Here is a 23,942-nt window from a genome sequence, read left to right as displayed (position 1 = left end):
GGGTGGAGCCAGTAAAGAGTTGTGCCATCTGGTGCCAATTGACTTTGAACAGGCCAGCGAGGGCCAATTGGTAGGCTTAGACTGGGGAAGGCTAATCAGAGCGCTGGGAGAGTGATCAGGAGGTTTAGCGTCGACCGGCTTGGAAGTCAGTAGGCTTAGAATGGACCAATCAGCATGAAGTGGGTGGAACCAGTTGCGCCACGAGGTAAGTTTGGACATCTGAGATAAAGCTGCAGCGGGGCTGCCGCCGCGCTGGTGGAGGCAGCGGTGCGGGCCCATAAGACTGCTGGGAGAGTGATCAGTACGACCAATCAGCAGAGCCGGTTAATTAGCATAAAGGATCAGCGTGCACCAATCAGCCTGAAGTGGGCGGAGTCAAGTAATTAGCATAAAAGGGCAGAGCTACGGGCAACCAATCAACGATCAGCTGCCATGGGCCAATCAATGTGAAGCGGGCAGAGCTAAGTAATTAGCAGAAAGGGGTGGAGCTACGATTGAGCAATCAACGATCAGTAGGCTTAGCATGAGCCAATCAACGTGAAGTGGGCGGAGCCATGCCAACTAATTAGCATTAAGGAGCAGAGCTACGATTGACCAGGCAATGATCAGTAGGCTTCGCGTGGACCAATCAATGTTAACTGGGCGGGGCTACTGGCGGTCAATCAGATGGCTTTGGAATTGGCTTGTGTTAGACTGCAACTGGATTGTGTTGGCTTAGAACTGGATTTTGGCTTAGAATTGGATTAGAATAGGCCATCTTGGATTAGAAAAAGTGGTCGTTGTACGTAACGGTTCTTATACAGTATTAAACTATACTACAAACAGTAGCACTTGGAAACGGAAAAGGAAACACGAACGGCTCATTTGTGCGCTTGATATTCATATATAGCCGATCTATCCGATGAACTATTACAGTAATAGTAGTTCCTACATCCATCAGGGGATGTTGCTACCGCGCAAGACATCACAAATGTCACAGATTAAACATGCGGTATACAGAGTGTCTCACGTAACGTGTCAAAAAATTATATTTAAAAATCTACACGTCGGAAAATTAAGGGGTCAATGGTATTCACCTCCAGAGAGTGGTCGTTTAACGCAACGGTTCTTATACAGTATTAAACTATACTACTACCGTTTTCTGCCACCAACCAGAACTGGGCGGAAAGGTGGCAGATGAGACGAAAGTTGCAGCAGTGCCGTGTATTAAAGGGGAGTCTGGCCATTAAGAGGAGCCTAAGAAGGAGGCTTGACCCGTCAATCAAACTTGGGCACATTTCATTAGTTGCCGTTTTCCATGAGGGACGCCATGACTCCAAAATTTCTCCAAAATGGAGGATGGTGCTTGGAACGGCCAAGCAAAGATTTCGTGGCAAAAAGATTTCATAAACTACACTAAATTCATTCTGTAAGTATATATCCTCGTGTATCTATCTTCAAAATCTGCTTCAGCTTTCGCTCCGCCATCATTATTTACGCGACAATTACCTGTTTCTTCACTAACGTTAGGCCTATGAAGACCGTGACCCCAAGAATAGCAGGAAAGACATCACCGATGTGTAAGATTTTGCACAATGTAATTGAATTTTATGTATTCATACATCTTTGTCAACTTTCCATTCCATCTGCTTATGTTACGTGATTTAACAGTTCATACCAGCAGCCGTCTGTTACGAAGTAGTGGTTCTACCACTCTCCTGGCCAATCACTTCTGCCAGCAACCATTTCTGCAGTTCTGAGTCTTCCCAACATGCCTTTCTCCATGCAGACGGCGTTGATAAAAGTGGGCGCAAAGTCCGTCGTTTCGGTCTGTCACCAGCGGTATCCGTTTGAATCCGAATCAATCGAGTTTCTCCAAAATGATGGCACCCAGTAAATAAGGGTGAGGTACAAGTACTGGATGGCCTGCAATAATAGCGAACTGTATTTTGGCTCGTGATTGGCCAGAGAGCTCAAAAAGTGGGTGGAGCTCCAGGTATAGGCAGGTCCCATTAATGGCCAGACTCACTTGGTATATAACATGGCATTGAGTTGCGTCAGACGACAGTGCCTTGTGTGGGGAGTCCACGAGCTACCAGCTACAAGGTTGCAGACGTAAGGCGTTGCAAAACAAGGAGTGATAATGCTGAGCTGGTTAGTCCGTACCTGTACCGCGAACTCCTCAGATTTCAAACGAATAGTTTCCAGACATCACGAGGACATTTTTCAACTTAGGCAACGATGAGTGCATCTGCATCTCGCTCCGTGATGCGTGGGAGGGCGAGGACGTGGAGGTCGAAGCACGTGTAAAGAGTACGGCGAGCGTCGCATTTTCCCAACTTGTTGCCGTTCAGTTGTTTGCACTGTTACCGTGTGACGTTGTTCTATGCTGTGGCAGTTGCGAGATGGACTTCTGCATGTGATTGAAAGCTTGCATTTCGAGTAATACCACGAGTGCGACGAATGCCACAACGAACATGCATTGCGCGTGTGTGTGGGGAAGAAACTGAATAGGCCCTTTGAATCTAGGTGTCTCGTTCGCAAAACGCTTTCGCAAACATCATGGCTGTGACAACTTTCACACAACTGAACTGAAAACTATTGTTGTCTGTCCCCTCCCCAACTCTATCTACTTCTCTTTACAGAACAACATGACATTTAACAGCGCGGGAGACACGTTTCGAGCCACCCAGAGATCGCCGAGATCGCTCGACAAATTCCATTCCTTGATCCCGCAACGGTGACATCAAGAATTTTCTCTGTGCGGAACGTCTCCAAACGAAAAGGCGTTGACATCGCAAAGCCCTGTTCCAGGAATGATGAGGCAGGATGCTGGTTGCTTGAGTACGTGACACTCTGCAATAGAATCTTATTCTCTGTTGATGTTCAGCTCTACGAAAGTAAGCAAGGAGAGCTGAATGTTTCCCCAATACTGTCAAATGATGACATCTTCTCTCAGGTTGCGTTGCTGTACTCTCTGTTCCTGATCTGCTGGCTCGTGAAACAACACCCCTGCATATACAAGGAATAGATCTGTACGAAACACCCCTTATTTGTCCACTTCCTGACGGCCCTTAAACTTGCCCTTGCACACGGCTCTAACATTAAAAGCGTCAAAGCAGTCACCCCACATCCAACCGCACAGCACAACGTGTTTCTTGAGGCATCAGGCCTGACACCATGCTAGAGCATTTTGAAGCACGCGACCTCAAGTTCGATATCGAGTCCGCGTCACGACTCTCGGAAGGACTCAAAAGGTCACCGCAGTTGAAATCTGTTGTGCTACACTACTGCGGCCTCAGTAAAAAGGGGATGAAGCTCCTGTTGAAAGCACTTCAGCAGTGCGACCACTTGACGTCTTTGCAAATCCGTGATTACAGCTTGAAGAAAGCTGCTGCTGTGCATCTGGCGGAAATTGTAAAATGCAACAGATACCTGAAGGACCTCTTTCTCTATCATATGCCTGACGATGCATTGGAAATTATCGCGATTGCACTCAGAGACAACAGTTCGATTGAGAATTTGAAAATAAATAAATCTAATGATAGTGCCCGTAGTATGCCGCACATTTCTGATGCCTTGAAGACGAACGAGACAATAAGAACGCTCGAGCTCAATGATTGTGGTACGGAGAAAAGTGATGTGGTTCCGTTTGCTCAGGCTCTAAAAGTGAACGTTACTCTCCAGAAGCTTCAACTTCGAGGGAGCAGGTTCAGAGACGCAGGTGCAAGGCATCTAGCACAAGCTCTGGAGTCAAACCATACGCTTCGTGAGCTCGATATCTCCTGGAACGACCTGACAGAAGTAACCCGGGTACAGTTTGTGAAGGCTCTTACAGTGAACACTTCACTGAAAGTGGCGCGTCTTGGAGCGATCGATTTCTCTGGCGAGGTTGACGAAGAGATTGCTCAGGTTATCAGAGGCCATGAGTGTTGCCACAGAATCTGTACAACGTGGAACACCCTTGCGCTGAACGAGTTGGCACGTCTCATTTCACTCAACTATGGCGACGTCAAAAAGACGTACATTTCGTGCGTTGAGGAGACCCCTATATTACAGGTGACCTCAGCACTAGCATCAAACTGTCACACAGAAGTGCACATCGAAAGAGCTGATGACGCGACACCCGGAGGCGAGGTGGTTAAAGCTCTTGCGCAACTTATCGAAAAGACCAGGTCCCTGAAGTTTCCCCGCTGCACATGCCCTTTTGAAGTTGTCGGTGAAGTTGACGGTGAAGATGACGATGTTTTCGCTCTTTTCATCAAGGGCCTTACAAACAACGATACGATCAACCGTGTGAGCTCCTGTCCGCATATTTTACTACTGAAGTCGCCAGAGCGTTCTCAGCCATGCTCGAAGCGAACACTACACTGTACGCTTTTGTCATACAGATGGCTTATTTTGACGCAGGGGCACTCAAAGTGATAGCGAGGCATTTCCCCAAGAACTACACGCTCTCCACATTCTGTGCGGGTTTGGAGGGTTGTAGCTCACGAGCACTGTGCGAGATTTTTAACGTGCTCCGGAGAAATGAGCAGCTCCTCAATCGTGCTACGAGGTTCGCCCTGGGTACTGCAGGGAGACTTAGGAGAGACTGAGGAGTACTTAGAGAAGCATTTCAGATACTCTGGAGGTGCGATTCTGTGGTGCAGCAAGTTAAGTGTGTCACAGAGTGTACGGAAGAAGACGCGAGGCAGTGTGTAGAAGCTGCGAAATTGTTGTTTTTATAGAGAGGGTCTCGACTTTCTTACGCAGCACTTGCTGGTGCTTACAAAACGACTACGTGGGATAGGCGTAAAGCTTTTTTCCTTTTGCTTTCATCAGTGCGAACCTGCGTTCAATTTTTTTAACACAAACTGTGACACACATGTAGACATCACCATCGCAAATACCATGGCTTATACAGCGGTTGGTAATCGTATCTGCAAGGCAGCACGGGAGCATTCACATGCAAAACAAGAATCAATGAGAATGGTCATAGGTCAATGGTCATTTCACTCCTTTGAGCTTGACTAATGCCGCCCAGAGTCAGAAGGCCTGCTTAATGCCTCCTCCCATTCTTTCGTACATGGCAGCCAATCGTCGCACATGATTGCAGACACAGGCCTTCTGTGGCAACCAGTGGCTCCTCGTGCGGCGGTTTGTCTCCATGGCTACGGCTCCCGAAGCATGGTGGTGATTGGCTGACTTTTATTTTTATTTTATTAGTTTAAGTGCTCATTAACAGCCTACACAGTAAATCATTTTACACCTCTGTTCGCTCAAAACAGGTGTATTCTTATAAAAACGCCCTTTTATATCCCGCGAACTGCAGCAAATGGTGTAAGAATTAAGAGCATTACTAAAGGTGCAATATCGACATACACCACATTTTATCCCATGTCGATGAAAAGTGAGGAGTTGAAAGAGGTGTTTAGGTTCTATACACCTTTTTTACACCTCATTTGAACTGGGAATATAGGTATTGAAAATGGTGTTTTAATTCGCGAAAGAAAAATTGTACTGGTTTTACAGCACCACTCAGCAATTAATCACATTATAAACGATAACTTAAGTTAAAAACACAGTATTTGACTGGGAAGGATGCAGGGAAGTTAGATGGTATCTTTGACTCGTTGCAGGTGTATGTGGAAATTGCAAAGACGAATTCCCGTCACCGTTACAGACGTGTTTTGCGCTCTACTACACTTAACGAACATGCACCAACAAATTGTATTTCAGTGTATGATCTATCCAGTACGCCAATATAGGCTGTTGATGACAATACACGAGGGTGCCCGGGAGCATTGTTGGAATCGCGGCATCAGAACGGCGCTCATTGCACGATAACGGACGGCGTTACGATGCTGCGATCCAGGCGATGCCAGCATTCCGCCGAAGCTTCAGCACCTGATCAACTTTGTAATAAATGCACTGGTATATCACAGGTACAGGTATATATACAGGTATATATCACAGGTGAACAGGTAAATCACTGTTCACAGTTGCACAGTATTATACATGATACACAGGCAGGCAACACAGTGCACGAATTACCGCATTTCTTTTTTGTGCGGTGCTAGCCACAAAAGTGAAAATGCGAGCCTGCAGCTAGGCAGGAGCTAGTACTATACGCGATAAGATTGGGGGTATTCTCTACAGAACACCCTTTTCCCAAATGGTGTTCTCAATGGATTACGCCCCTAATAAAAGTGTTGTTCTTTAAAGCACCTATTGTAGGAGTGCTTCCTATAAAATATCCTTTAGGAAAGGGTGTATTAAAATACACCAGCCACTGTGGTGTGAAAAAAGGAGTCAGGACAAGCAATTTACTCAAAAAAGGTGTAAAATGATTTACTGTGAGCATTTGTGTTGGGATGTGTCGAACTGCCCTACTTTTCGTCTACATCCGACTTATACTGCCTCAGTTTCCTACTGTAATGTTCACAACACATGCTCATATCAGCATTTTATAAAGGATTATCTTCCCTGCTTACCACATCTTCGTTTAAATGGTACACAGTAAATAAAAAACACCCTTGTTCGCAAAAGAAGGGTGTTTTGGAACATAAACACCCTTTTTCATTCCAAAAATGTGATCAAAAGGTGTAAAAAGGGTGTTACCTGCGGCTGCTGTCTGCTAGCGGAAGTGGTACGCGTTCCTAGCGACGGGCGAGGGAGAACAGGCGAAAAGAATGCCGAGAAGAGGGTGAGGTGTGCGTAGACACTCATAGGTAAACAAGCGCATGGAGATGGCATGGCCTCCGCTGCCGAAACTTTCCGTGAATCACAGGTCTGTAGAGGAATTTGTGGAACTGAGCGCCGCATATTAATTACAGATTACGATGCACGTTGCATAATTACATCCAGGTATGTAGATTTCAAGGTTGAAATCGAGTGGCGGACCTAAACTAGACATGGACCCCACTTGCTTGGACAATTGTTCGTCGACCATTTCGTTTGAGGAACTTTCGTGTTCGTCACTAAGGATGATCTTGATTGAGCTTTGCACTGCCAGCCTGTTCGAAGTTTCGAGAATTGTGCGTTCGACGTTTGGAGGACTGTCTGGTGCATCGGATGGGTTGTGTGTTCGTGCAACGTGTGCTCCATATGTGTGTGTTGGAATTAGTGAACCGAGTATGCTTTCCATTCGGCAAACGATGATGTACTGGATGCAAGCCAATAAAATTTGGTGTTTCATGTTCGATGTCCTTGGAGCATTTTCTTCTTTTCTTTTTCTTTTTTTGCGAAACCTGCGCTCTTAAAAACGAACTTCACCTCATAGCACGCTCTTAGCCAACCGTAATCTCGAATGGTATCGTTATCTGACCTGATTTGTTGAGAACGGGAGGCGTACGCCTTTTTTGTGACAATTATGAAGAGCATAAGTGTCACAAAAAAGGCGTACGCCTCCCGTTTTCAACAAATCAGGGCGGATAACGATATCATTCGAGATTATGGTTGGCTAAGACCCTGCTATGCAGTGAAGTTCATTTTCGATTTACTGTGTAGGCAGGCAGGCAGGCAGGATACTGTAGTATCCTTCCTTTTCACAAGGGTGGCATACGCACTATACGAAAACATTGTTGTTGCCGAACTTTCCAAAACCTATAAACCAAGAACTTATGGTATCTCGGAAGGCTGACCTTAAGCACCTTCAAGAGGTTCATTCACAAATTCCTTACATTCACTGTTCGCTTCCTTGCAGGCATCTCGAACGCCCAGGATGTCTTTAGTGGTCTGCTGCGGTATGAACGCATCAACTCAAGCCGTTGTTTCCCGGTCACTGGAATATACACATTTATTTTTGTTGCTATGCAGCACACCGCACAAAACGTACTTTACTTACCTAAACATTCGCAGGAAAGAGAAACGTGAGCACAAGCCAGCCGCCGGAAGCTCCCATAAACGCAACGGTCCTAGGAAAATGGCGGGGTCCCAAACCCGTGATCTGCAGGAGCACAGGGGTGACACAAATCCGCCATTTTTGTAACTACCCTCAAGCGGGTGCTTTTGGCAAAACTGCCATCTTGTCCTGGTCGCACGTCATAGAAAACGTCATTTTGAGGTCATGTGACTTTGTTTACATGTCGCTTTGCCGCTTACCGATATATTTTCGTCGTCACAACACCAAGAGATGAACGTATTTTGCCAGCGTAAACTATGCGCTGCTTCTTCTGCAACATGGTAGCCCATTTCGTCTTAGTTTAAGTACAGCGCATCGGTCAGTGAGTCGTGGCAATGAAGCACGCGAGCTGGTGTAGTTAGTTTGTGTCCCTCAGTGTCGGGGTTAATTATGGATGTATTACATAGTATTGGAAACCTGGTTGATCAATAAATGTGTTAAACAACAAACAATTATCAGAAATAAATGCGATGTACAGAATACTCTTACAGAATAGGCTGCAGTTGAGTTTCTGTAGGCATGGCTGTTGTTAATCCTAACTGTTCACATCTACGACGTGCTCAACACTGAATACCTCATAAAACACAAATTTTTGCGTGAAACATATTCTTAGGCAAACAATAAGTCCTTTGACGGGAGGAAATACGGCCAGCCCGTCGCGTCTGTGGACCACGAACTGCAGAGTAAATCAGAATCGCTTGAAAGCGCGAAGCTGCTTTGAATAATAATAGTAATGGTAATAAAGAACACGAGCTGAAACAAAAGTAAAAAAAAAACATTAGACCACACATACTTTTATATCGATAATTCGTACAAACAAGTCGAGCAACAAAAGGGGATAGCTTCCAAATATCACACTGCACTTCACAAAGCACTTGCGTTGTTGTCAGACTGCCAACACGTAAACATGATTGCAACGCCAGGCAACCATCAGACACTTTCTATTGGTGACAGCGGTGCAACCAATACAACGTTGCGGTGAATCGCTAGGGACCCACGTATCTCTTCAGCAAAAACCTCATAGCACCGGAGCTGTGTGCTTGCGTCCCTTGTTGTGAACGGCCGCCGTGCAGAAGACAATTGCATTCGACTAAACTGTACAGCTCACATGTCATACCTGCCAGCGCAAGCGTAGGAAACGATTCACACACAAAAGCTGTTCATTGTAGCGTGTTATCCGAACGCCTGCAACGAAGAGAAACGTAATGCTTCAGCCCTCAGATGCGACAAGAGACCTTGTGACCTTGTAAGCGCGACTGGCAGGCGCACCCCACTCACAGCTGGCTATGTCTATGGCGGGCATCGCTTGACATCGCGCAACACCCGTGACGTATCGAGGGCCAGCAGCACAGTCCGCATAGTTGCTCGTTCCACGGGAGATGCGCGTGGGAGAGGAGGAATGCGAAAGAGAAACTTCGAGCGCGCTTCTCACAGAGTGGAGCAATTTCGCCCGGAAAAATTTCTGGCATATTACTTTCTCGGCGGGAAGAACAGTTTCCCGAAAAAAAAAAAAATGTGGGGGTGCGAGGAATTTCATAGTCCCTTTAAGCAGTATTTTTGAGTGGCACAGGATAACATGGCTCATCTCCTCCAATACTCCGTCAGACCCTTTAAGCAGCTCAGATTATAAATCCATATCACGAGTCATGCAGAAAGGGCAATGGCTTTCACGGATGCATCCACCAATATCACAGGACTACTCCACTGTCCGCCATGCTGTGCGCTTATTGCATCAGACGTCTTCTACGGCTGTAGAGTTGTACGCAGTTCTCAATGCCGTCCAGTACATTGCCAACCAAGCAACGAGTGGTCAATCTTGTCTGATTCCAAGTGCGGCCCTCAAGCACTACGCGCACCTGTGGCCTCCAATGGCCTTGCAGTCATAGTGTACGACAATATTTTATCGTACAATGCCGCTGTCGCAAAAGGGGCACACAGTCGAGCTCCAGTGGATCCGGTTACATCGCGCCCAGGCAGCACACGACATCGTGCCGATATCGGCAGCAAGTTGGGCATGTCGGCCCAACATATCCCCGACACTGCCAACTTGTGACCGATGTACGACAGAAGTTGGCAATGTCGGCTCGATGTTGATGGAAAAACGTGTCATCTAGCCGACACTGCCAACTTGGGACCGATATCACACTGAAGTTGGCAATGTCGGCTCGGTGTTGACCGAAACAAGCGACTAGCCGACACTGCCAACTTGCGACCGATATCACGCTGAAGTTGGCAATGTCGGCTCGGTGTTGACCGAAACAAGCGACATGTAGCCGACAATGCCAACTTGCCACCGATATCACTTTGAAGTTGGCAATGTCGGCACAGTGTTGACCGAAATAAGCGACATGTAGCCGACAATGCCAACTTGCTACCGATATCACTTTGAAGTTGGCAATGCCGGCTTGATGTTGACCGACACCAGCAAGATGACGCTGACAATGTCAACTTACGATTAACACCCCACAGAGATTGACAATGTCGGCTTGATGGTCATAGAAACCAGGCACATGACGCCAACATTGCCAACTTTCGACCAACATATATATCACACTGAAGTTGGCAATGTCGGCTCGATGTTGACCGAAGCCAACGACATGACGCTGACACTGGCTTTCCATGGACTTACTTGGTGTTTCGCGCGAAAAGCAAGTAGGAAACACATTCGTTACGTTGATGACGAGTTAATATTCGAAGCAATTCCTCACTTGAGCCTTGTTTGCATGTTTGTGCGAATTAAACTGAGACATGTTACCTCCACCATTTTGATTCCGAGACGAGCAGGGCTCTCGAATTTGCGGAAGCTCGTAAGACATTAAATATATAGTATCTGTTTTCGCTTCGAAAGGAATGCCGGTACCTTTTGAAAGCTTCTTGCACTTCCGTGGTCCTAAGGGCATTTAAACTTTTTTCGTCTTGCTTTTTGTAACGCCGCGCTTATTGCCCGCCATGGGAAATACGAGGAACAAAGGAAATCATCAGAAATAAGAAACGATTAAGAAACAATGGCAGAAATAAAACATTGTTTCCTCGCAAATAACCAGTCTAAAGTTGTTTTTGTGGTTACGATTGCGAACACGCGAATACAAATACAAAATTATGTTGGCGCAACATCAGTCACCAATCGGCAGCATGTCGGTAGCATATCGAAATACCATTGGCGGCATGTCCAAATGATATCGGACCCATATCCTGACCCGACATCGGCCCAACTCTGGGCGGTGTTGCAAAGTGTATGTTGGGCCGATATCGGGGGTGTCGGCAGGAGTACATCGGCCCGACATCAGTGTGCTGCCGGTATTGCTGGGAATGATGGTGCTGACAGAGGAGCGCGTGATGATCACCAACGAGGTCCACGCAAAAGATACATTTCACCTCTGAGGATGCGAAACGTATGTTGTGCGTCATCCAGCCGGGTTCAGTTCGGAATCAGTGGTCAAATTCCGCAGGGCCGACTTCGCTGCAACGCAGAATTGACCCTGACCTGTCTTACCGAATCCCTCCGCGGATGTCTCGGCCGCTCGAAGATTTGCCTCACAGACTCCGTTTCAGACTCCGTTTCAGTGTCCCATTTGCCAACGCATTTCTGTTCGAGATATGCGGCCAACTTTCGTCCTTGTGTTCAACATGGAGATGTGCGTGAAGATTCGGAACATATTCTTCTCGAATAGGCGCGGTTTCGCACTGCACGTTTGCAACTTCAGAGATCCCTGGACCGTCTTAACTGCCGACCCTCTGACGTCGTGAAAGTGCTGAGCGAATGGTCCGCGATTCATCGTCAGGGTGCAGAGCTTTCACTCATAACCTTCGTTAAGAGCATACCAGAGCTCTCGTCTTCTTAGTCGTTTTTTTTTCTTTTTTCCTTTTTTCTCTACTAGACCTGGAGTAGCTTGTCCCGCTGTAAGCGGGCTCACCTCTCCATTTGTTTCTCCTACCATCATCATCATCATCATCATCATCAACGCCACGACCGTTTACGAAGCTTCTGTCGACTTTTCCCTTTTGTTTTCGTTTCTCTTTCTTTTTTTTTCTGAGGCGTCACGTGGCACACATTGCAACCCCAGAAATGCCGCTACTGTACTATATGTAGCAGAGTTGGTTCGATAGTACTGTTATCGGAGTAAGAAGATGATATTGGTCTGGGGCAATGTTCGAAAAAGAATAAAGCCAGTTTGGATCGGGACCGACGGATGAGCCGGATGATCACTCAGCTACGTGGTAACACATCACACGAGTCTATCACCAATTTCCGTAGAGACCAGAGGTGGCGTTTCTCTCGTGTTGCCTCATCGGAACCAACGCAAATGGGCAGGCCTAAATTTTTAGAAGTAATGTTATGCTGCTCCTTAATGGAGCACTTCATACCCGCTCTGGTTCCACCAAAAGGACGAGTTTTGCGTTATTTGACCCAGCTCTACCAATAGAATTCGCGTCTACATAGCGACTGAAATTCTGCCCTCTCTTATCCACTGTGAACACTGACGATCTGCTCTAATTACAAATGGTAACTGAGTTATTTGGCACACTTCTAATACATGGAGTTGAAGCGTAATTTCCATTAATTGAAAATCATAAGACCATCGGTCGTAATGATTATTTATTATTAGTATGATTTTCAGAGGTTCGTAATTATAAATCGCGACCAGAGGGCGATGAAAAATATGCAAGAAACGAGAACGGTGTATCTTCGTTTCTGCTAATTTGTTATTATTAGCTGTCGTCATGGCGGATTGCTTGATCTCGAAGAACGTCAAGTACGGCGTCGTCATCGCCCAATTCCTGCTGTCGGGCGTACTGTTCGCCACCGGGACAGTGCTTGTGCACCATGGGATCCCAGGAGGCCGCGCTTTGCTGGTAGCGTCGGCCTTCAGTTTGGTTGTGGCCTTAACGGCCACGTATTTCATCTGCGTGAGAAGCCTGCAGGGGTTCGTCGTGGACGTCGAGGCAATAGAGCAGAACCTATCGCTCTGCGAATCCCTGGTCCCACCTGAGTTTGAGGCCAGGCGACCGTTCGTCCAGGCGTGGGTAGAGAGCGTCAACAGGGCTCTGTGGCCGGAAGGTGTTCCGGAAGAACCGGTACAGTACTCGAGGCCTCTTTCACCAAGTTCAGGAGCGGGAAGTTCTTCCCGTTCCCTGAACTGATGCGCGACAAGGCGGCGGACAATAACATCAGTCCGCCGTAGGTCCTCCAGACCATCGGAGGACCAAGGATAGAATAGCATAGCGGTGGGCAATTCCATCAGCCCGCCGCAGGTCCTCCAGACCATCGGAGGGCCATGGAGGAACTGGTCTAGTGGTGGGCAACACCATCAGCCTACCGCATGCCCTCCAGATCATCGGAGGGTCATGGACAAAGCGGCGTAGCGGTGGACAACGCCATCTGCCCGCCGCAGGTCCTCCAGACCATCGGAGGGCCATGGAGGAACTGGTCTAGCGGTGCCCAGTTGCATCAACCTACCGTATACCTAGCAGGTCATCGGATGACCGAGGACAGAGTGGTCTAGCGGTGCATAGCAGAATCAGCTCGCCATGTGCAATGCTGCGTATCAACGACATTTTCCTTAGGCTTCATGGAACCATGAATAAATAGGAGGCACGGTTGCGTCCACGGTATTCTCTCCAGACCACTGTAGAACATCGGCAGACAGATTGCTCAGCATAGCATGCCACGAATCCACCAGGTACAGGAATGAAGAAGTGGTTGACAATACATGCACGCCGCAGGTGATACAGGCCATCAGAAGGCTATTGAAACAGCAATATAGTCGCGCAACAGCAGTCAACAGTGATATAGCCTCGCGCAATGCATTTCGTCCGCAGAATTTTCTCCGGATCACCAGGAACACCGGCAAGCAGAACGTTCAAACTTTCATGAAGATAACGCCAGCGATGACTCAGCGACGGGTGACGCTCTCAGCACGCCGCAGATTCTCCCTAGGCCATCACAAGGCTATTGGCACAGCAGTATAGCGTTACGCAAAGTAATACATCCCCGGAATTTTCTCCAGACGACAAGAGAACAGCACCATGCAGAGCCCTCGGTATGACACACCACCAAACAGACTGCAGGCTAGCAATGACTGACCGGCAGACAATACTATCTGCCCGCCACGAACCCTCCACACCATCAGAAAGCTATTGACAGCAACATATCCACGCGCAATGTATTTCGTCCGCAGAATTTTCTCCGGATCACCAGGAACACCTGCAAGCAGAACGTTCAAACTTTCATCAAGATAACGCCAGCGATGACTCAGCGACGGGTGACGCTCTCAGCACGCCGCAGATTCTCCCTAGGCCATCACAAGGCTATTGACACAGCAGTATAGCGGTACACAAGGTAATACATCCCCGGAATTTTCTCCAGACGACAAGAGAACAGCAACATGCAGAGCCCACGGTATGACACACCACCAAACAGACTGCAGGCTAGCAATGATTGACCGCCAGACAATACTATCTGCCCGCCACGAACCCCCCACACCATCAGAAAGCTATTGACAGCAACATATCCACGCGCAATGCATTTCGTCCGCGGAATTTTCTTCAGATCACCAGAGAACACCGACGCGCAGAACGCTCAAAATAACACGCCACCAACCAGCCACCAGGCCAGCGATGACTGAGCGACGGGTAACGTTATCAGCACGCCGCAGATCCTCTCTAGGCCATCAGAAGGCTATTGATACAGCAGTATAGCGGTACACAATGTAATGCGTCCACGGAATTTTCTCTTGACGCCCGGAGAACAACAGCAGGCAGAGCCCTCGGTATGACACCCCCCCGAACAAACTGCAGGCTAGCAAAGATTGAACGGCAGACAATACCATCAGCCCGCCACAAACCCTCCAGACCATCAGAAGGTTATTGACAGCAAGATAGCCGCGCACAATGCAATTCGTTCACGGAGTTTTCTTCAGACAACAAAAGAACAGCGGCAGCAAGATCGCTTGATACAACGTGCCACGAACCAACTACGGTCCAGCAATGATTAAGTGGTAGACAATGCCATCAGGAGGCCACAAACCCTCCAGATCATCAGAAGGCTATCGATACGGCAACTTAGCGGTGCACAATGCAATTCATCCACAGAATTTTCTCCAGACCACGAAGAACAACGGTAGACAGACCATTCGGTATAGCGCGACACGAACGGACCGCTGTCCAGCAATGACTACGTAGGTGGCAATACTAGCAGCCCACCGCAGATCCTCCAGAACACCAGAAGGCTATTGATACGGCAACATAGCGGTGCGCAATTCAATTCGTTCATGGAGTTATCTTCAGGCCACAAAGGAACGCCGGCAGCCAGATCGCTCAGTATAACGCGCCACCAACCAACAGCAGTTTTCCCTAGCCCTGGTCCTACCAGCAATGTCCCAGGTCAGCAATGAATGAATGGTGGGTAATACTATCAGCCCGACACAGATCATCCAGACCCATTAGAAGGCTAATTGGTACAGCAATATAGCGGTGCAAAATGCAATTCGTCCACGGTAGTTTCTCCGGAGTACCGAAGAACACTAGCAGGCAGATAGGCCGGTATAACACACCATCAAACAACGAACCAGTGGCGAACAATGGCTAAGCGGCGGGAAATACTATCAACCCACCGCAGATCCTTCAGGCCATCGGACCGGCTATTGAAGCTGCCATATAGCTGTGCGCAAGGACATTCCCCCACGGTATTTCCTCAAGGCCGCAGAGGACACCGGGAGGCATATCGCTCCGGTGTAGCACGCCCCCAAACAGCCAACCATCGAGTTATGATAACATAGCGGCGGCCTATACTAGGAGCCCGCCGCCGTACTACAAGCACATAAGGAGGCTACTGATACTGTGATATAGCGGTGGGCAGTCCCATTCGTCAACGGTATGCTTTCCAGATCCCTGGAGAACTCGTACAGAAAGATCCCATGTTATGGCGCGTCGCCGACTAACCGCCATAAAGTGCCACAGTGGATCAAGTCGGGACGTATTCGTCTGTGTGAATGTACTCGTAGGTGGGACTGGGAAACAATGTACAAGTATTTTGTTCAGGGTGAGTGCGTGTCACCCTGTTCCCTGTCGTGTCCTGGTATATTGAAGAGGTGGTAACCTGCATGATGTAATTGGTAGCATCTCTGATCGAAAATAGGAGGGTTGTGGGTTCGAGTCCCACTGCAGGGGCCTCTTCTTCTTCAGAGATGTGGCTCCCAACACGTTGGAGGCCCGTTGCTGCTTTGATTAAATGAGCCCATCGCATGCCAGCTAAAGCTCCTATGCGTTTGTCTGAAAACTTATCGAGTTTCATGTAAGAAGCGAAAGTGTCCTCTCTGTAGCAATCCTTGCCTTCAATATCACTAAAAATGAATGTTTTTCGAGTCAGGCCTTCCAGTGTCTACGTAGATCAAGGCGCCGTACGGCCATCGCTGGGAATGGGCAACGATTTATTGACGCCGCCATGCTCTTTGTCCTGGTCAGGCAGCCTGGAAAACATTACATAATGGATGATCCCAAGTTAACTGCATCATTCTGACCACTCTTCACAGAGGTAGTCGGGGACCCGCTCGTCCCGCGTTACACCAAGCTGTCGCACCCTCAAGGACCATTACAGGGCGACAGGCTTTCCAAGGTAATGTTTTGAACCATGCTACGTCTTTCCATGACACGAAAATCAATCCGATTTTTACGTTGTTAAAAAATGTAGCATGACTCGTAGTTGTCTATCTCATGAAGCACAAGTACATAAATGACGGGAAAGTAAACTGCACTTTTCACTCTAAAAAAAAAGGAGTAACGGGGGAGTAACTGCTCACATTTACTCCCTCCTCCCAGTCAGTTACTCCGTTCTCCTACCGTTACTCCAGCAGTTACCAATTTACTCCCTCACTCAAAATTCTTACTCCTCTTCCACTCCCTCATCTCAGTTAGTTACTCCATCCTACTACCGTTACTCCCGCTGTTCCAAGTTTACTCCCTTGCTGGAATTCTTACTCCCCTACTACTCCCTTTCTCGGATAGTTACTCCAGTGAAAGTGTGATAGTTGTTGGACTTGTAAAGGCGTCCCCGCGGTTGGTAAAATTTTGTGTACAAGTTGTTTTCTACTCCCCGCCTTTTTTTTCTTGTCCTTGGGCAGGTGTGGTGACCTTGAAGCGCCAAGGCGCGGTTCGTCTGCAGCGGAATAGAGGGCGCGATAGTCGTCAGCATGCGTGCCAGGGATCGGAACCGGTAATTTTTTTGGTCCGGTTCGGGTCTGGGTTCAGGCACATTGGTTCGGTTCGGGTTTAGCTCCGCTGAACCGAAATTATCAGCTTGAACCGCTTCAGGCATATCGGTTCGGTTCAGGTTCGGCTCCGGGAGAAACGAAAAAAAAAAAGCGGTCAGCGGTCGGGACACTTACAGGGATTGGAGCCGTTACTTTTTTCGGTCCTGGTTTAACTGGTTCATCGACAGTAATTTTGCTACATGAAAGCGAGCTTACCCTCACTGCACACGGTTGTAAGAGAAAGGTGTAAGATAACCGTTTCAGGAAGCGTCTACTGCTGCATCGCCACGACCACTTGCTTCACAAGACGAAGCGTTCTTAGAGAAACGCACGAAGTTTTGCATAGTTTCGGTTTCACTCTCTGCCTCTTCGTTGCACAAGATGGTGAGGGCATCCGAAGGGAGTAGCAAGGCTCTGATATTGTACTGTATTGCACTACCGTGGTGTGTCTGCTGAAAACGAAAAGCGAAGTGCTGGAAGCCTTTTGGCAGAACCCGGTCAGGGCCCTCATTTGTTCCGGCAAAAAACTGGCGATACAGTCACAAACTGTTACTCTCATCTGGCATCGTACAAAAAATAAATAATAAAAGAAAGTCGGTCGATAGTACAATGAGGTATTTCACCTCGGAACCGATTCCCGAGCCGGTAACCGTATCAAATTTCTTCGGTTCAGTTCCGGTTCGGTTCAGGACAAGCAAAAAAAAATTTTCGGTTTCTGTTCGGTTCGGGTTCGATGGAAAATAACTTTTTTTTTTCGGTTTTCGGTTCGGGTTCAGTTCCGGTTCCGATCCCTGGCTTGCTGGCGTCGATCCAAATGTCCAAGACCACCACCCTCTCGACAGACAAGGCCGTTTCATGCTCTCCTCGCTCTAAAAAAAGTCGCCACGTTTAACACTGCACTGCACTTCATTCGCTGCACAAAATCCTTAAGTCAAAATCGTCAGCCAATCTAATGCGCAGCGCAGACAACATATGGTGTCGTATTCGCTACCGTGAAACGGCCTTGTCTGTTATCTCGGTGGTGACACCAAGACCCGGTTGTGCCCTCTGCAGTGCACGTGGATTCGTTTTGGCCACGCCGAAAGGTGGTTCTTTAGGAGCAGCTAGGGTACGACCGAATTAACAAAGAGGGCCCAGTGTTACATTTCCTTCCCGACGAAAGGTGTCTTCCTTGATATGTTCAAGATAAAACGCAAAATCAATTGCCGTCCCTCTGTCTCCCCTCCTCCCCCTCTTCTGAGCGTCATGGTGGTACTGACTAAAAATGAACTAGTTCTCTGTTAAAACCGGATTTTTTCGGAGATTTTATTACGTTAATTCTTGAAGTTGTTTGCCGAAGTTTCTTCTGTGGCATTTTGCCCAAAATGTGGACAACCAGACAGTTTTCTTTTAACAAACTAACTTATTGGCATGCAGTTCGGTGCGGTCGTAACATTTGGTAAAACGTAAAACGGACTCCTGAAACGGCATGTAGTGTCAAACGCATTTTATTTGCGATGCTGTTTGATGCCACATATGCTCTGAAATGTCATGCTTGCTCCACAACCCAAACATCCAAAAGTCATCCAGCACCGACCATAAAGGTCTAGGGGAAAAAATGCATGTTGCACGCTGCGAGGGTCATTACGGCGAACATTTCAAACATTTTGAAAACTTAATTGATTTTCACGTTTCAGTAACAGCCCTTGGCAGCAGAGAGCGGAATGCACAAGTTTTCAGCATAGACTTCAGTGCATAGACGCTGGTTTCAGGGGGGTTGTATAATATGAGCTTTACGGGTTACGCGAAAGGAAAGTCACGCACCGTTGACGACAGACTATACACTTCAAACAACTCAAACTGTGGTATTACTTCGTTGTGGTTTTTATACTTGTAGAGGTCCAAAGGATGCTAGCTGTGCTCGTCTCCTGGAGATGCTTGCACACACCTGCTTGTGTGCACAACTTGGTAGGCTTGTCTGTGGCGTGAGAAGCCGCACGTATGGAGCAATTTAAAAAAACATGAGAAGAGAGCCCCTGAAGATTATAAGTTCAAAATAATAATCTGTCCAAAGACGGGCGCTTCGTCCTCCCAGCCTGTGCAGAAAATGTCGCCTTCATTATGTACATTGAAATCAATTGCTGCACTTCTGGTCTCAAAAATCACTTCTTGATGGGATGGCTGTGGAACAGAGGCGTCCGTGACTAAATCTGGCAAGTCTTCCCACAGCACGGCCTTGGCAACAGGAACTTCAAGTGGGTCACGCACATTTGAACATACTGCATTTTAACATTGTCCTAGCTGCACCCTTGTCGCAATTGTTTTTGCTGTGTTGACGAAACTTCTTGCGCGCACTGCAATAGTCCTCACTCTTGCATGCTTGGCTTCAAATCCCATGGACCAAAAGTTGCGAGGGGGCCCAAAAAGTGAGATGTAACGGGGGTAGTGTATCAGGTAGTGGATCTTCGGCGTCACCTTCACTTCTGGGTATCTTTCAACAAAAGCCCTGAGAAATGAACCTATCTGCACTTCAAGGTAGTTCACGCAGTCGACAGGAATCTTGTCCGACGACAGCACGTTCACAATTTCGCGGTACTGCAGGTAGATTTCCCAGTCAGGGTTCCCTTCAGGAATGCGGTCAGCGAAAAACTGCGGAAGAAGACGAAACAAGCAGAGCTTCTGGCTGGCTGTGCACTTTGTCCGAGTTTGTGAGTACTATAGTGAGCGGCCTGTTCTTGATGTCATGACGTTTAAATTGAAACTGCGATACAGCACTGAAGTGAGCTCTCAAAAGCGTTTTGGAAGCCAGAAGAGAGTTCAGGACTGCCTTGATGACAACATTTATGCCTCCTTCTAACATGTCATGCATCAGGTCAGGAAGAAGTTGTCGTGTGACATCAAAACCGTTGAGAGAGAGTAGACACGACCTTTCTTTCACTCCGTACAATTTCACGTTGTCAGCGCTGAGCTCCGCGGCCGCAATATGACTCATATGCCCCTCCGTAGATCTTACCGAGCAGCGAGCTTCTTCGGTCAGTGACGGCATGTCCCTAGCGTTGGCTAAACAATAGCGGCATATTCGTCCAGCACTGAAGCCGCAGGTGAATCCTCCTAACCTGTTTAGGGAGAGGTTGTCACCACTGAATCCAACGACACGGACTTTAAAGTGAAGAGCTGAGCCAGTAAGCGTGATGTCGATTCCATCTGTCTGCAAGGCGTTAAGGTCAGCGACCATTGGGTCCATAATCTTCTGAAGCCCATACTGCATGACTAGTGGGTATTTCACCACGAGGACGAGATTGATTGTCTTTAACCTGGAGCGGCATTTGGGATGCAAGTTCAGGAGATTCATGTACACGACAAGAAGCTTGTGTGTACCGTATGCACCACCAAGTGGGTTCACCACCTCCAGCTCGTCGGTGTACAGCAACAAAAGCAGCGTTCCAGCCGATCCATCCTCAATCAGTGCGTGGGACTTTTCATAGCTTCCGTCACAAACATCAGTGAGGACCTGATTATGGATGTTCCAAATACGGTCTTCCTGCTGTCTGGCGAGGATATGGCTTCCGATGTCTGCCGTCATCAAGTTTCTTAGCATGTCTTGGATGGGCACATAATAGAACACATGCCTATGTGACCGTCCGTGGATGTTTTCATCTAGGTTAATTTCCTTTGGCGGCACAAACGGAAAGTGCTCCTGCACGTACTTGAGCCGCGTATGGTCTGACCTGATCACGTCCCACAACATGTCAATCATATCACTTGAGAGAAGAGACAACATGCCATTATCCGAAGACACGGTGAGTCGGCCGCTTGACACAAGTAAGTTGAAGTACGTCCTGCAGGAATCCAGAAGCAGCTCCAGAAGTACTCTAACGTCCTTGAAGATGTCGTCGCAAACACTTTGAGGTAGCATGTGATTTTCTGTCACCTTCAGGCTGAGGAGTACACGATGCCTCTTCATGTTGTTGAGCATCTCGCTCGTGTATGTCGTAGGGTCGTCGGTTTCCTGCCGCGTGGAATTTGGCGTCGAGGATCCAGCGTCAGTGTCGCTCGAAGTTGGCTCGGTATCATTTTCGTTGGGTCCTGCACTGTTGTCTTCGGTCCTGGACGGTGGAATTATCCTCGCTGGTGGGACGACGTCTCTGTGCTTCCTTTGCACGTGTTTCCTGTAGCTGTCGTACTTCTTGAAAGTTTTGCTGCAGCCGTTAAGTCCGCATGTAATATTGAAACCTGGTTCATGCGCATGCACCAACGCAATATGGTTCATAACCGACTGGAAAACAGGAGAGAAGTATGCGCAGCTTGAACAGCTATACATCATCGCTTCAGCACTTCAACATTCACAGTTGGTCAGGGGAATTGCATGATCGTACCGGTTCCACAGGGCACGCAAAACCAGCCACCAAAACCACCTTGATATGTTTTCCCTCTCTGACAGATAGTGACTAAACATGGCATACATGCCTGTCACCCCTAGTCCTCCAACACTTTGTCAAATAATAATTTATGTCAATTGTCAAATAATCAACATTTTCGACAAATAAATAAATGATATTTTTGAATGATTTATTTGCGTCGAACGTGGATAAATGTTAACAATGTTTTATTAATCGTTTGTAGTTAACTGAACATAGATGTCTGGAGAAAGAACAGTTTTAGTTTATTTACTACATCACCAACTTTGCGCGTATGTGCAAGTGATCTTCTGATCCAAGTTCCAAGGATACCAGCAACACTGGTCCAGGTTGTTCGCGCTCAATCGAAATTGAACGATCTAACTTTTAATTCTTGGTTCGCACGACCGCCAATCACATCCAGAGGCAGGACACTCGTTGCGAAGAGGCCCGCTAGGGGTGCCCCAACCATCCATCCATACGCTTTGTTTCCCTTTCCTCCCATAATCACGGAGAGTACGACGAAGACAGCAATGGCGACCGCGCGCGCTGCACGTGTACTTTTCCAGTTCTTTCTTTTGTCATTGTGCGTTCTGCCTCACGTATTCAGCTCTGTTACTGATGTGGTGTGGTATGTAGGCTTTCTGTCCCTTATCCGTCGCAGTCACGACTTTCTGATAACGTTTCGACGACGTTCTGTAAGCACTGCTGGTTGTGTCCGTGTCTCCGGTTAACTCGTTCCGTATGAACGAGCTGGCCTGCGCCTATCTCTTCTGCAGTTGTTTTTGTGTATTTGTGTACAGCTCCGTTTAAGCCGCACGCTGCACGTGAGAGGAAAGATTTGGATTTCCTTCTTTTCTTTCCTGTCCTTTGATTTTCAAGGCCCGTAGTTTCTCTAGTTCCGGTACTGCGTAGCCATGAAACAATTCGTGAGGACTCGTTAGTTTGTTTCCCACCGTGTCATGTTCTTTCTCCCCCAGCTTGCTCTTTGCTTGCTATGTTTTTCTTTCATAAGCAAAGTATAACATTCTGTAATCTTCCCGTGTTTTTTCAATGATTTACCACTATTCCAGTGTTGGTGCTGTGTGCCCTGGGATTGCCGATGAATATAAGTTCCCCACGCCTCCGCTGGACCTACAGGAGCAGCTGAAAGCTGTGAAGCTGGGCGAGGTGTCCGACCAACTGAGGACAAAAATTGCATGGTTGCACTTGGATATATGCCGCTACACGCTGTAAGTCATTTTCTCGAATCAGCATTTTTGTTCTTGATTAGGTTCCAGAGCAGGTAATTGCTCCGACCTTCCGAAATCCGTTACACTAACTTCCTCAAGGCGTTGGACTGATCGCAGGAAATGTACCAAGCATAGAGCTGAATAGCAGAACTTTAATATCCTCCTGAAACATATATCCTTTTTCCTTGCTCAAGTGTGTCATCATTTCAGGTACCCTGGAAAAAGGAACCTTTATTACGAGGCTGCACGGCTCCTCGTCTACTTCTATCCGACCTTACGTGACATCAATGGACCAGGCTTCGTGAGTATTGCCTTTCACTTGTTCTAAACTATTGTAAATGACAAGAACATGCAGATCAGACGCTGCTTTAAGGGCTTTGACAAGGTTCTCTATGGCATGTAATTTCTGTAATTTCTAAGCTTGATGTAGCTGCTGTTTGTAACGTCCTGCTTCATCATCATATATTTGTTGTTGTTGTTGTTTGTAATTCAAGGAAGGCAGCACATGGATTACTTTTATCGCTCTGTTTGTGAAGCGCTTTGTGTCAAAAAATAACATGACATCCTATATGCTCGAGCCACACACACTTATTGCTCCTGTTCTTCTCTGCTAAGAAACACAGTTCATTTGGTCAAGAGACCTCAGAATCTTTTTTAACTTACTGCACTCAAATTTATGTCTACTTTCGCAGAACTCTTGGTGGAGACAACTAAAGAACAGGACAAAAAACCAGAGAAAATCGTTGAGTGACATTGCAATGGTGAAGGCAGCACGTGAAAAATATGGCAAGATGAAGAGGGCGGATGATGCAGGGACTACGCCAGCGTCACCAAGAAGTTGCATCCGTCAGACGGTGATGTTTTATTTACACGTACTCAATTCGCATGTTCTGGGCTTCGATTGGCACATAGGTTGTAAATACTGAGACGACAGCAACGTCAGGGACGGATGCATTGGCCGCTACGTAACATTGGGTCTTAATGTAATGCATGACCAATAGTTTCGTTACTACCGGCTTTCCCGCTGATATTAATCCAGGTGTCATTAAAGTTAACTCGACCACGCAGTTTATAGTTTTTTTTTCAAATCTATGTTGTACAAATCAGCTGGAGCTGTGTGGACGGTCCTGCCGGCATTTCTAAAAGAAGCGCCTGGTGCCATCATTTATGGCGTAAGTATCGACATTCATGCCATAGATATTCAGACCCTGAAGTTTATTTA

The 23,942-nt window shown here is 47.4% G+C and overlaps 3 protein-coding genes across 3 annotated transcripts; 2 read left to right on the top strand and 1 right to left on the bottom strand.

Annotated features, from left to right (window-relative positions):
• Nucleotides 1–3,159: 3,159 nt before the first annotated feature.
• On the top strand, nt 3,160–4,577 carry LOC135398362 (NLR family CARD domain-containing protein 3-like). The gene is made up of 2 exons (XM_064629775.1): nt 3,160–4,275; nt 4,371–4,577. Exons 1-2 carry the CDS (start codon nt 3,160–3,162, stop codon nt 4,575–4,577), a joined length of 1,323 nt encoding a protein of 440 aa, XP_064485845.1.
• A 9,414-nt stretch (nt 4,578–13,991) lies between these two features.
• Nucleotides 13,992–21,361, bottom strand: LOC135398361 (uncharacterized). The gene is made up of 3 exons (XM_064629774.1): nt 19,787–21,361; nt 19,462–19,740; nt 13,992–14,069 (listed from the first exon to the last, which is right to left on the bottom strand). Exons 1-3 carry the CDS (start codon nt 21,359–21,361, stop codon nt 13,992–13,994), a joined length of 1,932 nt encoding a protein of 643 aa, XP_064485844.1.
• Nucleotides 21,362–22,015: 654 nt separating this feature from the next.
• Nucleotides 22,016–23,646, top strand: LOC135398360 (uncharacterized). The gene is made up of 4 exons (XM_064629773.1): nt 22,016–22,119; nt 22,562–22,720; nt 22,931–23,021; nt 23,413–23,646. The coding sequence occupies exons 1-4, from the start codon at nt 22,022–22,024 to the stop codon at nt 23,644–23,646; spliced, it is 582 nt and encodes a 193-aa protein (XP_064485843.1). The 5' UTR covers nt 22,016–22,021.
• The last annotated feature ends 296 nt before the right edge of the window (nt 23,647–23,942 follow it).

Source organism: Ornithodoros turicata, chromosome 6 (genome assembly GCF_037126465.1).
Source record: "Ornithodoros turicata isolate Travis chromosome 6, ASM3712646v1, whole genome shotgun sequence".
Classification (NCBI taxonomy): Eukaryota; Metazoa; Arthropoda; class Arachnida; order Ixodida; family Argasidae; genus Ornithodoros; species Ornithodoros turicata.
Note: the sequence above shows the minus strand (reverse complement) of the source record. Positions and strands in the feature narration are given on the sequence as shown.

Excerpts from the sequence above, each read along its gene's own strand:
- LOC135398362 (XM_064629775.1), top strand. The coding sequence starts at position 3,160 with ATGCTAGAGCATTTTGAAGCACGCGACCTCAAGTTCGATATCGAGTCC. Across the intron at positions 4,276-4,370 it reads ACAACGATACGATCAACCGT|ATGGCTTATTTTGACGCAGG; the intron begins GTGAGCTCCTGT and ends TTTGTCATACAG.
- LOC135398361 (XM_064629774.1), bottom strand. The coding sequence starts at position 21,361 with ATGAACCATATTGCGTTGGTGCATGCGCATGAACCAGGTTTCAATATT. Across the intron at positions 19,741-19,786 it reads TACTCACAAACTCGGACAAA|TTTTTCGCTGACCGCATTCC; the intron begins GTGCACAGCCAG and ends CTTCTTCCGCAG. Across the intron at positions 14,070-19,461 it reads TTGAAGCCAAGCATGCAAGA|GTGTTCCTGGTGATCCGGAG; the intron begins GTGAGGACTATT and ends TTCTGCTTGCAG.
- LOC135398360 (XM_064629773.1), top strand. The coding sequence starts at position 22,022 with ATGGCGACCGCGCGCGCTGCACGTGTACTTTTCCAGTTCTTTCTTTTG. Across the intron at positions 22,120-22,561 it reads TCTGTTACTGATGTGGTGTG|TGTTGGTGCTGTGTGCCCTG; the intron begins GTATGTAGGCTT and ends CCACTATTCCAG. Across the intron at positions 22,721-22,930 it reads GATATATGCCGCTACACGCT|GTACCCTGGAAAAAGGAACC; the intron begins GTAAGTCATTTT and ends TCATCATTTCAG.